General features: G+C 34.2%; 1 protein-coding gene across 4 annotated transcripts in view; it reads right to left on the minus strand.

Moving 5' to 3' along the window:
• Window positions 1-12,992, minus strand: part of KTN1 (kinectin 1) — an 88,407-nt gene that overhangs the window by 54,419 nt on the left and 20,996 nt on the right. For all 4 annotated transcript variants that reach the window (XM_015595971.2, XM_015595969.2, XM_015595972.2 and 1 more), the window contains exons 2-5: window positions 9,171-9,723; window positions 5,407-5,544; window positions 3,864-4,034; window positions 2,778-2,908 (exon numbers count right to left, since the gene is read on the minus strand). In XM_015595971.2, coding sequence (XP_015451457.1) covers window positions 2,778-2,908; window positions 3,864-4,034; window positions 5,407-5,544; window positions 9,171-9,696 — 966 coding nt within the window. In that variant the 5' untranslated portion in view covers window positions 9,697-9,723. The remainder of the gene's footprint in view (window positions 1-2,777; window positions 2,909-3,863; window positions 4,035-5,406; window positions 5,545-9,170; window positions 9,724-12,992) is intronic.

Here is a 12,992-nt window from a genome sequence, read left to right on the forward strand (position 1 = left end):
TCCCATCTAAGCTTATTAGTGTCACATTTTCTGTTCGTCACTTATTTACAGTCTAGTACACCAATGAAACTGTTCCCAATTAAGGACATCAAATCTAGTTTTCAGTCCTTATCCTCCTCGATCTCTCTAAAGTATGTCAGTATTGACTTTTCTCTCAAACTCCTGAACTCTCTACCCTCCCTAAGTGTCTGTGATTCCAATGTCTCCTGGTGTTTCTCTTCCTTTGGCTTTCGGTGACTTCCCTGCCCTTTAAATGTTAATGTTTCTCAGGGTTCATTCATGAACTTTCTTATCACTCCTCACATCCTCTCTGGTCTAATATACATCCACTATATTCATTGGTGATAGTGGATAACTTTCCTAAATCACTCCCACTGCAATCTTTTTTCAACTCCAGAGAAATATATATAATTGAGAAATGATTACATCCACTTAAATGATCCAACAGATACCTAAATGATCTGAACTTCCTAAAATTTTGCACAATCCCTTTTCTCTTCCTCTGCAATGTTCACATATATCACTGTCATCACAACCTATCCAGTTATGCAAGAGCAAAAACAAGCATAAAGACTCTTCTTTAGCCACCATATGGAAAGGTCAGCAAGTCCTCCAACTCCTCTATCTCTATTCTATGCCTATGCTGGTGCTCCTGCATTTATCTTTCCCCTTTCTCTCAAATGGTCTTTATGAGGTGCAGGGATTCATCTACATCTGGGATCTTGAAATTTATTAAAAGGTCTGACGACCAAGACTCAGTTTCTATGACAGAAAAAGGTAGATATTAAACTTACCTAGTCTCTCAGATACAGGGAACCCACAAGGGTACTGAGTCCCTGTAGATAACAGAACCACTCCATGAAAAACCCAAAACAAGATTTTAGTTGAAAGTGTAACGTTCCAAGGAAGGGGAAAAAATGTGAAGTTGTAAAATACTCTATTTCAAAACACTATCTTTAACAGTCCCCAACTTCCTCTTTGACTTGCCTAAAATACTTATAAAGGGGAGTTTGATGTACCACCCACTCTCTAGAATTCAAAGCTGTCTTAGACAATAAAATGACTACTCTGGCCCTTATAAGCCACCACCAACATCTTCAGTCAGAAGAGAAACACTTAAAGCAATTATTTTTAATTTCAAAAACCAATCATTTCAAACAGTTAATAAGTTAACATAGTAACTTCAGCTGGAGGCTTTTCCCTGCTAGCTTTCTCCAATCCCCACAAATAACTAAGAACTCTTTTTAGACATATACTTACCCAATTAAAATAAAGTAAATCAAATGACAAATTTTTCAATCAAGAATTTCAAGAAAATTCCTTGAGACAGAATAATCTGACTTTATATCTAAAGTCACACAGAGTTATCACACTTACTCTGATTATCCTCGAATACCTTGTTTACTCTGGGCCATTGCTGGCACAACATGAAGACTGTCCAACATGTATACTACATTATAAAATGCCACAGATTTGTAAAACGTATTGTCGACAGATGCTTGGAAGTATGGACAGACTTATAATGTCATGATAAATGCTATGACAAATAAGTCCAGATAGTTATGAGAAACAACAGGAAGGACAATTCAGACTGGGAACTCAGATTAATCTTATATGAGGAAAGGATATTTAAGTGGAGACTTGAAGGAGGAATTAACCAGGGAAGACATTGGAGGATTGGGAGAAGGGTATTGGGACAGTCTAAACAGAAGAAAAAGCTTGGTATGCTGTAGAGGAAGCAGGAGAGACATAGTATGGGTGAAATGCAGTGAGGGGATGGGGAAAATGCCATGAGATAAGGTTATATATAGAAAGAAGCACAGGCCTGCTAAGGAATTTAGATTATAAGGCCCAAGAGAAGGGTTTTTAAAGCAATGAGTAATATAACCTCACTGACCTCTTAAAGGTCACTTTGAAGTTGTATGAGGTTTAAGTAGGAAAGTAGAAACATCAACTAGGAGACTACTGAAGGTAATAAGATAAAAAGTGATGGCTAGACTAGGGTGGTCTTTAAGAAAAAATGGAAGCCACTCACAATTTTAAAGCAAGTAATGGTTGAATGTGTGTGAGTGGGTGTGTGTGAGTGAGCGTGTGTGTAGAACAGTTAAATCTACCATCTAATATAGAATAACAGACACCATGCCATCGTATTTTATATAAGTAACACTTGAAAACTTGTCACTTTTCCCAGTATGACAGTACACGTGATAATACAGTAAGCATGAACCATGAGAAATTAAATATTACTCCATGCATTTTATTTTTTTTAACATGGTTTAGTCAGTCATAGCAGTGATTCTACCATCCAAATCATTTATTTTAGAAAGGTAATATTATATTATACACACACACACGACAACAACGACAACAGATTCCCAGGTTCTTTGAATGGTGCTATCTTCAGTCAAAAAAACATTCTATATATGCTACCCAGAAATCACCTGACCTTGCCTTCAACACTTCCAATCAGTACTGCAAGGTACAACTTAGCCAAGAGCCAAATGACTTTAAGGTCATATAAATCATCTTACTTATAAGCAATTTACTTTTGTCAAAACATCAGATGACTCAGATACCTGACTAAACTAAGTATATTGATTAGTACGAGTATATGAAATAACTTCGAGGGCATTCTAAAACTTTTAAATGTAACTATATGCTCTGGGGTATGAAAGATGGAAGTAGGTAATAATTTACTGCTCTAGTAGAAGTCTTACTTGGTGAACTTCTAATCACTGCTCCCACACATGCCCATAACCAAAAATATGCTTGCTTACCTTCTTTAAAGCATCCTGTATCACACCAGACTTCTCTTTTAGCAGGTCTACAACACAAAGGGCCTCATCTTCAGAAAACATCATAGTCTTCAAGGACAGAAGAAAATCTTTAAATTTCACCTCAGCATTTTCTTTAAAAAAAAAAAAAAAAAAGGAATCAGTAAAGATAAGCATCAATAATTCTTGACCCAAGAAAAAACAGACATATTTCAGGTCAACCAACAGTAAATATTCTAGTCAAGAGAGAGAAAATGTTTATCTTTAATATGGAATAATTACATTAACTAAAAGTGTGCTAAAACTACAAATACTAAAGTGCCAATATGCCCTCGCTTGAAAAACAAAAAATCATTCAACTGTCTAGATTATGCTAGTATCTGTATTAGTATGTTCACAAATACTCTCATCTAATCTTAATACTCATGATATATAAACCAAATTTCACAGAGAAAATAAGCTCAAAGATAATTATTAAAAGGAAATCTGATTTTACGAAAATCAAATACAGACAAGCAATCCTGACATTTAAAAAATCTGCGCATCAAACATCTGACTCATCTACCTCAATTCCTCCAGTGCTCTCATATCAGGCACCAACTTCCTCTTCTTAAAAGCAACTACCATCCACTGAACCAAAAAAAACCCAGGGCTTTCAGTACTTGAGGCTACATTATAAGATTAAAAAGGTATTGTGTACCTGTGTGGGAACAAAGGGTATAAGTGAACTCTGTACTTTCCACCCAACTTTGCTGTGAACCTAAAACTGCCCTAAAAAAATTAAAGCCTATTAAAAAATAATTTAAAAATTTTATTTTTTGTGAATTAGCATACAAACCTTCCAGAAGACAATAGTAGAAGGGAAAAGATCACTAGACAGCAAAATAGCTGAGACTCTGGACAAGTCAAAGCCAGTGTCCAACTCTACAAACCTGAGGAGGCTGAACTAGAAAATTACCAATAAATCCTTTACTACAAGTATTCTTTAGTCTTTTGCAATTCACTGTTTTTATGAGAAAACATACTTAATTCCATCAACTCAAAAATATGTTTTTTCAACATAAGACATTGTCACATTCTGTATATTACCTTTGTCAGTTTCAGTCTTCAGTTTTTTAGCCCCTGTTTTCTGAATTGCTTCTACTTGGTCAGATTTAATTAGATCAATAACCTCTCTCTTATCCACCACGGGATTTGAGTCAGCATTATCCATCAAAGGAATGTAAGTAGTTGCATGAATAAGGGGTTCGTCTACCAAGACTGAAATTTAAATTCAACAAAATTATAATTCGTCAGTTTTTATTAAGTTATTAAATAACATGCAAGCATACTTAAATTTAATGATAAATGCACTTATTTTCAAATATCTAATACCAACGCAATTTGACTTAAAATTCCTATTTTAACATTTAACAAGTCAAAACAGTACACTAGTTCAGTATTTCACAGTACAGTAAATCATTTAAATCATCTAAAAGTCTGCAGCATATCTCTTCTAACAGTATCTGAAAATTTCTTCTTATACATCCTTTACATGTTAGTTCTCATTTTTCTCTTGCTTTAAGAAGAATTCATTCGCATTTAATTAGTGCTCAGGAGGAAGTTAATTTTTATTATGTTGGTACATTACCAAATTCTTATTTCAAGTGATAATTTTTAAATTCAGTTGCTTTCACTTGCCAAGTACAAAAATCAGTCATCGTTCCTTGCAGATATTTTCTCATTTCTAACAGTTATGCCTCTAATTTCCATGGCCAATCTTACTACACTGGTCAAAACTTCCAGAACATTAAAAGTGGAAGAAGGAAGTCTCCTTATTTTGTTCCTAATTTTAATGGGAAGAACTCAAGAGTTTGAACATTAAAATCTGATGTCTGTTGGTTACAAACTTCCACATCTACATGGACATCTCTCTATATTCCTACCTTAAAAAAAAACTTCTGGACTTATATAGTTCTTTTATTTAAAACATAATAAATATTTAATCTTATCAAATATTCTGGGTAACATTTTTTTCTGTATCCGATTGCTTGATGTAATAATTTTACTGAGTTCATTTTTTCTCTTTCCAATTTTACTATTTTGTAGCAACAGTTGATACCACAGACCATATTATTTGAAAATCACTGTTTGAAGTACATAAATTTCATAGCTCATTTTTCCCTGGACAATTTTGAACATACGAAAATTGCAACATCACTTTTAATTGGATGCTTCCCATATATACATGCAGATAATGTTCAGAAAATAATTGGGAATGGAGGGTATGACAGATCAAGCTAATGTCCTCAAGCATAATCTCTGAGTGATAGTAAAAAGTATAAATATTTAAGGAATATTTTCTTGTTTGTATGCCATTTACATTATTTTCAAAACTCAGTTAAGAATGAGAATATTTATGTTACGTCCTTTTTAAATTTCAAAAAGCTTCTTCATCAAAAACTTATACCCTGCCCATCTGTCAAAGCAATACAAAACCACAAGGCTAAAGAGAACCCTGGACTTGTATTAGTGTTAAAGTTATAGTATACATTAACCTGGGAATTAAAGAGCATGTGAAGTCTCTAGGGTTCTTATCATAGTGTACGTCTCTAGAATTAGTATTTATAAAATACATATCTACACATTTCACCATTTTCTGTCTTTTGCTTCTTTGATGAAACTTTCTTCTTTCCTGATCCACTTTCTTGTTTAGTCTCTTGGTGGAGGGGTAATGATTCTTGCTTTCTTGAAGGTGCCATAAGAGTTTCCACCTTTTTATCCTGATCATCTTTATTAAAAATAAATTAAAAAATCATCAAAATCAAAATAAATGAAAACAATGGCCACACCAGAAAAGATTTAATTATAAATAATTCCTAGAATGCTTTACCACCAAAAGTTTAAACTGATGTATAACTCCCTTACTAATAACATGTCATTCCAGCTTTCTTACTGTGACACCTGCTCTTTAACTTCATCAGGACTTCCAGTACTTGCTCGTTCTTTTACATCCCATTTCTCAGCCACTCCTAGCCCTACTTAGCCTATAGGAATGGTCAAATCTCTAGGCATAGTCAAATTCGTATCACCTTAAAAAACCCCACCACTGTAATTCCTAGCCTTCCGCACCCATTTCCTTCTTATATTGACAAAAGAATAGTCTGTACTTCCTTTTCTACCAATCATTTCTCAACTAACTGCAACCTGATTTTTATCTCCATTACATCCATAAAAGAATTTACTAAGATCCCTACTCTCCCAAATGCCATACTCTACCAATAATATCCTTTAATCCTTATTAGACTTCTATTCAGCATTTCATACTAATGATCGCTACCTCCATAAAATCCTCTCCTCTCCATTACACTAAGTGAAATAAGCCAGTCAGTAAAGGACAAATATTATATAATTTCACTTATATGAAGTACTTAGAGTAGTCAAATTCAGGTAGACAGAAAGGAAAAATGCCAGTTGTCAGGGTTGGGGGGGCGGGGTAGGGAGGAATGGGGAATTAGTGTTTAATGGATACAGAGTTTCAATTGGAGGAAAATGAAAAAGTTCGAGATGGCTGGTGGTGATGACTGCATAAGAATGTGAATGTACTTAATGCCACAGAACCACACATTCAAAAATGGTTAAAATGGTAAATTTTATATTTTACTACAATAAAATAAATAAAATTTAAAATCAGCTCCTACAATAATTCTTTTCTCATACTGGAATATTCCTTTGTGAGGTACTGCTACCAAACACCTTGTATGCTGGTATTCCTCAGGGCTGTGTCTTAGATTTAAATATTTCCCCTTTGGATGATCTTACCTACACCCACAACTTCAAATACAACTTTCATGCTTAAGGCTTCTGATTCTATTTCTAGCCTCATGCCTCTGCACTTACATATTCTACTGCAACCTGAATTGCTCCCTATGTGAATGGCCCCAAAAAGCATCCAAAAACAAACTAAAAGCATTCTCCTTTGCATACACGTCTGCTCTCACAGACACTATCCAACTTTTTACCTGCTATTGCAATGTGAAAGCCAGCCATATGTGTACATTAACAAATGCATGTGGCTGCATTCAAAAAACTTTATTTATGAACACAGAGGTCTGAATTTCATATAGTTTCCACATTTAACAAAATATTTTTCTTTTGATTTTTTTGAATGATTTAAAATGTGGAACTATTCCTGGCTCATGGGCTGTTAAAAAAAGGGGGATGGGGACATATTTGGCTCACAGACTGCAGTTTGCTAACCCTGACCTAACTCGGAACTTGGGAAATCAGCTTTGATACCACCTTCTCTTCTACTTGCCATGTGTGTATTACATACTATTGAGTCAGCTCTGACTCCTGGTGACTCTATGAATGAGTGATGTTCACAATTTGCTGTCAATGGCCCCACTCAGTTCCCGTAGATTCAGGCTTAGGGCTTCCTCTATGAGTCAATTCACCTCAAATTTATTCTTCCTCTTTTCCTGCTGCTTTCTATTTTTCTCAGTATTACTGTCCTTTCCAAAGAACCCTACCTTCTCTTGATGTGCCCAGAGTAAACAGCTTCAGTATTGTTATTTTTACCTCCAGCAATGTTTAACGTTTAATTTGCTCTAGGACCTACTTGTTCGACTTTCTGACAGTCCAGTGTATCCACAGAGCTCTCAATGTTTTTCCTACCAGCCTTCTTCACTGTCCAACTTTTACAACTATACAGAGTAACTGGGAATATAAGGATGTGGGTGATCTCAGCCTTGGTGTCTAAGGTCACATCTTTGCTCTTGGTGATCTTTCCTAATTCTTCCATTGCTGACCTTCTGAGTCAGACTTCTCTTGATTTCTTGGCTGTTGTCTCCATTTGAATTAATGACTGAACCAATCTTTAACAATTTCAATGTCTCTATTGTATATGTTAAAGTTGTTATCTGCCATCTCCTATCCAATAAAGTTAGTCATATCATTTTTACTTTGTATACCTCTCTAATCTATTTTCTATTTCTGCTGTCACTACCATAGCTCAGTCCTTCAAATTAACTTTGGAAAACAATAACTTCTTAACTAGTCTGCCTACATTAAATACTGTCTCATGAAATTTGTACTCCCAAGTTCTGCCAAAAAAATCTTTCTAAAATATAAACCTGACCATTTAAACTAACCTGCTTGAAAATCTTCAACAATGGCTAAACTATAACATTCCAGCTTAGTACTATATACAAGAACCCTCATGATCTGACTTCTGCAGATCTTTTCAGCTTTTTTTTCTACTACTCTATACCTCATATTTAATGGTTCAAAAATACACTATAATTTTACACCTTTGCCTTTACACATGATATTCTCCCAGTGTTGAATGAGACTCCACTACCTGCTTGATGAAGTGACTCATCCTGGAAGACCTAGCTTAAACATTCCTCTGTAAAGCTTTTGCCCATGGTCCCCGTAAGTAGCAACTGTATGGGTGCTTCTTCTATACTTTAAACATCTCATATAAGTCACATTTTATTATTGGCTTGCGCGTCCTTCTCCCCCACTAGAACATAGGGTGCTTACTCTTATTCCTCTAGTACTATGCCTTGATCAAAGCTGGCAAACAAATATTTAAAAACCAATATAACTAATTTAATACTCTGCAAGTTAAGATACACAACCAAGTAAATGCAAGTCCTTTCATTTACAGCAAACTATTTGCAGTTCACACATCAAATCACACCATTTCTCATGTCATTTCCATTGTACCTGTTAACCCCTATCTTTGGAATACCCTAGCTCCACTCCTTCCCAGCCACCCCAATAAAACTAGCTATTACTCAACCTTTCAGATTTCAGGCATTACATGATCTAAGTGGCCCACTCTGGAACTCCTACACTGGTTCAGACATACCTAAATTACACAAAACTTTTTATATTACAATATTTATCTTTGTAGCTATAGCTAGCATGTGAATATCCTGAAAATGCACTATTCATTTCTGTAGTCCTAGTACAATGTCTAGCATAAAACGGATATATGCTAAATGTTTGCAAAATGAATCAACCAAGGGTGAAAAAGGATATCTGATTTAACTTTTCATCTTTAATTTCAATCGCACTGATTAGAAAATACTGATTGAAATAAATATAAAAGTTTCTAACTGCTGGTACAGATTCTTAGTGGTATTAGTAAACCAGTTAGATTTTACATATTTCCATTAAAGTCTTTCCAATATTTGCAATATAAAGTTTAGTTTTAAATGCTATTTTATGATCAATACTAATTATTTCTAACAGTAATTAATGTTATAAAAGCAAACACACAGTGAAAAGGATAATAATCTTGGTTTCAGACTCAGTGTTTAAAACTTTATGTGCATACCTAACAAAGTATCTGAGATTATTAAAACAAATACAATCACCCAAATAAAGTTAAATAGATTACAATACCGTTTCCATTTTTAGACTTCTTCTGCCCTGGTTTCTTCTTTGAGGCAGCTGCTTCTGACGGCGGGGTAGGCTGTTTAGTAACTGGGACAGGTTCTACTTTTTTGCCTGGAATCTTTGATACATCACTTTCTTTGGTGACCTGCTCTTCTAGTACAGGCTTGTGTTTCTTTTCCTTCTTCTTTCTTTCTCTAACACTACTTGAAGTATCAACCACATTCAGTGGAACAGGTACAACTTGCTCATCTTCTACAGCCAATGCATCAGATAATTTAAATTCCCGGGGTACATTCTCAGAATCAGATTCATGGAGGTTACCATTCTGGATTTCTTTCTTTTTATTCTTTTTCTTTTCTGCCTTCTTTTTATCTGTTTTGGTAGGAATAAGCTTTTGTTCTCTTTTCTGTTTTGCAAGAACCTCATCATATAATGTTTCTTTCATGAAAAGCCAGAAGAAGAGGAAAATTACTGTAATCACTACTGAAGGAATAAGGACAATAAAATATGTTGACTCATAAAACTCCATCATGTTTTTGTTAATGTGATCCTATAAAACCTAAATGGGGGGAAAAAAAAATGAGTCACTTTACAAAAATTAAACACACAACTGCTGTTTCAAGTGGTATTTCAGATCTAACCTGATCTACAAATCAAAGAGGTTAATTGTTTAAAATCACATACTTGATTACTTTGCAAACTACAGTTGAAATATACAATGAAAGAAAAATGTGTAGTAACTAGAAAAAGTGTAACACATCCTTCTATTTTTAAATCATGTGAAAAGATATTAACAAGAGGGAAAAAAGTTAAGACAGCCATTATTTTTTCTCACATTATTTTTGACACATTATTAGTATTTAGCTTTTTTCTTTTACTGTACAACATTGATGAATACTAGTAGATATGGAAATAAAGAGGAATTAACTATTACCAACACACTAGATATTCACTAAGAGTACCACATTCTTAATGGCAAAAAAAAAAAGAGGTGGTTTATTGCCTCACTTAGAGATTTAAGCCCCTTCACAAACTGCTAGCACCTTTAATCCAGTCACTAACAGCCTCATGATATGGTGGGATACCTCAAGGATATAAAAATATAATAAAGTCAAAATCAAAATTTTAGGATGTCATTTGGCATTAAAATAAATTACAAATTAGATGCTTTTTTTTTTTCCAATTTTCTTTAAGGTACCTCTTACTGCAAATAAGTTATATTACAACAACAAAGCTGACCCTCACCATCCCAAATGTGAAGAGGCTCTGCCTCCTCAACAGAACATCAGTCCTACTTTTAGATTAACCCAATAGCTAGAGAAAATAAAGATGTGATCTGAGTACCCAGATCTGCCTTGAATATAGACATTATATCCCTTATCTGAAGGGCAGTCTCAGATAAAGCTAACCCTCAAAGTAAGAATGATTCTGATGTTTAGATTCTAGATACCAATACTCCTATAAACATGTAAAAGCCACATAAAGTGCTTTGTATCCTTATAACTCATCTCTAATTCATTGCAGAAAAAGGCACAATGTGTAATGTTGATTAAATTAAACCCCAGGACATGCTTAAGGTAAAGCTAATTAAAATCTTTTGCACTTTTGCACTTTTAATGTACTAATAAATCTAAAAACTTTAAAAATTTTTAAATTATTGGTCCAAAGTCCTAAAAACAGGCAATGATTAGATGAAGAAACCAAATTCCAGCTAAACAAAAGAATCATTATTCGAAGAACTATTTTAGACTTTAGAAAACATCTGCTTTAAAGCTGGATAAATCTGAGTTTATCCAATATAACACTTCACCAGAACGATTTTACAAGGACTCATGAACTTTCCAAGACAAAATTAAGCTAGTCAGTTGTCTGTGTTAATTGCCAAGATAGACAGACCTAGAAATCTTATATTGATAACATAATAAACTTAAGCTTATTAAACTTTGTTTTTCAACTAATTTATATCTTGTTTTAAAATGCAGATATATTTTATTCAAGTTCTACTAATGGCCCAAGTCTGAAAATAGCCATAAATGGAACCTAAAAAAAAAAAAGATGTTGATTAGGCACACTATTAATCTTTGTGATTGAAAACAGCACTTGATAACATTTTGCACTTCTATAAGCAATTTTTTAAATTATATTAACACAACCCTGGACTTCTTAAGACAAGGTTTTAACAAGTTGAAGGGGAAAAGGAATCATGTGCTAACAAAATATTAAAAGAAACTTTATACAGAATTATACCTGATAATTCATGAACTATCTAGGTTTTTAATTAATTAGACATATTTTACTGTGCCTGCTACTGGTCAATCAGGAATGCTTTTAGGAAGCAGAGACCATGTTTTCTTTTTGTTTTTTGTTTGTTTTAACATAACATCCATAGGTTACACAGCCTGTTAAACCTGGATCTATCCTGAGCAAAAATGAATTTTAAAACTGATGAATAACAATATAATAAAGCACTAAAATAAAGTTAAGAGTCTTGACTTTTGGTACAGATTCTGCCTTGGCTCCAAGGATCATCTCTTAATATGACTTTAAGGTCCAAACTACTTGCATGATCTTGGAAATGCTAAGCCAAAAAATTTAAGTGGTCTCAAATTGGTGGTGCCCAAAGTGCATGTGGCAAAAACAAATATACAACCTCTTTGGTGGAATGCCCCCTCAATCTGGGCCTCTCAAGATTTCCAAAGGCTGTCATCCAGATAAGAGCCCACAACCCAAAGTGACAGAAATATAAGCCACCGTGAGCAAGAGGCAACAGAAACGCTTTACCAAGGAATTAGATCTCTAAAGATTTAAGATACTGAAATTAACAGATATAGGTTACAACATACACACAAAAAATAAGAGGGAATTGGAAAAATGAGCAAAGAACAGAAACTATCAAAAGTGACTACGTAGATTAGAATCAATTAGGACTTCAACAAATAAAAAATAAGCGAAATTTTAAAAATGGATAGGCAAGGAAACCATTTAAAATGACTATTTCAGTAAGCCAAAGCTGATGAGAGTGAATTAATTCAATGCAGAAGACTTGAGCGAAACAATAGGGCATAGCAACTATTAGAGTATAGTGAAAGTGAGGGAGGAGTCTCAGACAACTACATTTCTAACTTGGAAGAGTCTTTAAATGATGAAACCACCTGTCAAGATCAAGAAGATAGAGATGTCTCAGAGTTTCTTACATGATTTTGAAGTAGATAAAGTACAAGCAACTGGAGATCAGCAGTCAACTGGAGAGAAAATCAACAGTAAAAAGCTACCATAGGTTCTAAAGCAGGGAACCAAAAGGAGCCAGTTTCTGAAAAGTCCAAATTCTATTTCTCCTCCACCTTACTATCAAATCTTAAAAACTTTGCTTTGTCCTTTGTATCTAAGCTTCACTTATCCTTCAAAACACAGCTCAAAACATACCTCTGAAAATATATTTTCAACTATCTTCTGTAAGTTTATTATTCATTTATTCATAGTTATTTAGCATCAGTATGTCAGCACTGTTTTCTAGGATGTTCTAAAGAAATATCAACAAAAAAGGCCAAAATCCCCACCCTCATAGGGCTAACAGTCTACTAAAGGGAAGACAGTCCAATAATTAATATACAGTATATGAGACAAGAAGATGTATGGCATATTTGAGCAAGAACAATAAGGACAATATGGTTCAAGTATAATGAACAAGACAAAAAGTAGTAAAAGATGAGATTAAAGAGATCATCTGAAGGGGGCAGGAGACAGTGAACAAATCATGTTGTTCCTTAGAGGGACCTGGAAGGACTGTGGCTTGTACTCTGAATAATAATGGGAAATGAGACGGGGGGT

This window comes from Pteropus alecto, unplaced genomic scaffold (assembly GCF_000325575.1).
Source record: "Pteropus alecto unplaced genomic scaffold, ASM32557v1 scaffold86, whole genome shotgun sequence".
NCBI lineage: Eukaryota > Metazoa > Chordata > Mammalia > Chiroptera > Pteropodidae > Pteropus > Pteropus alecto.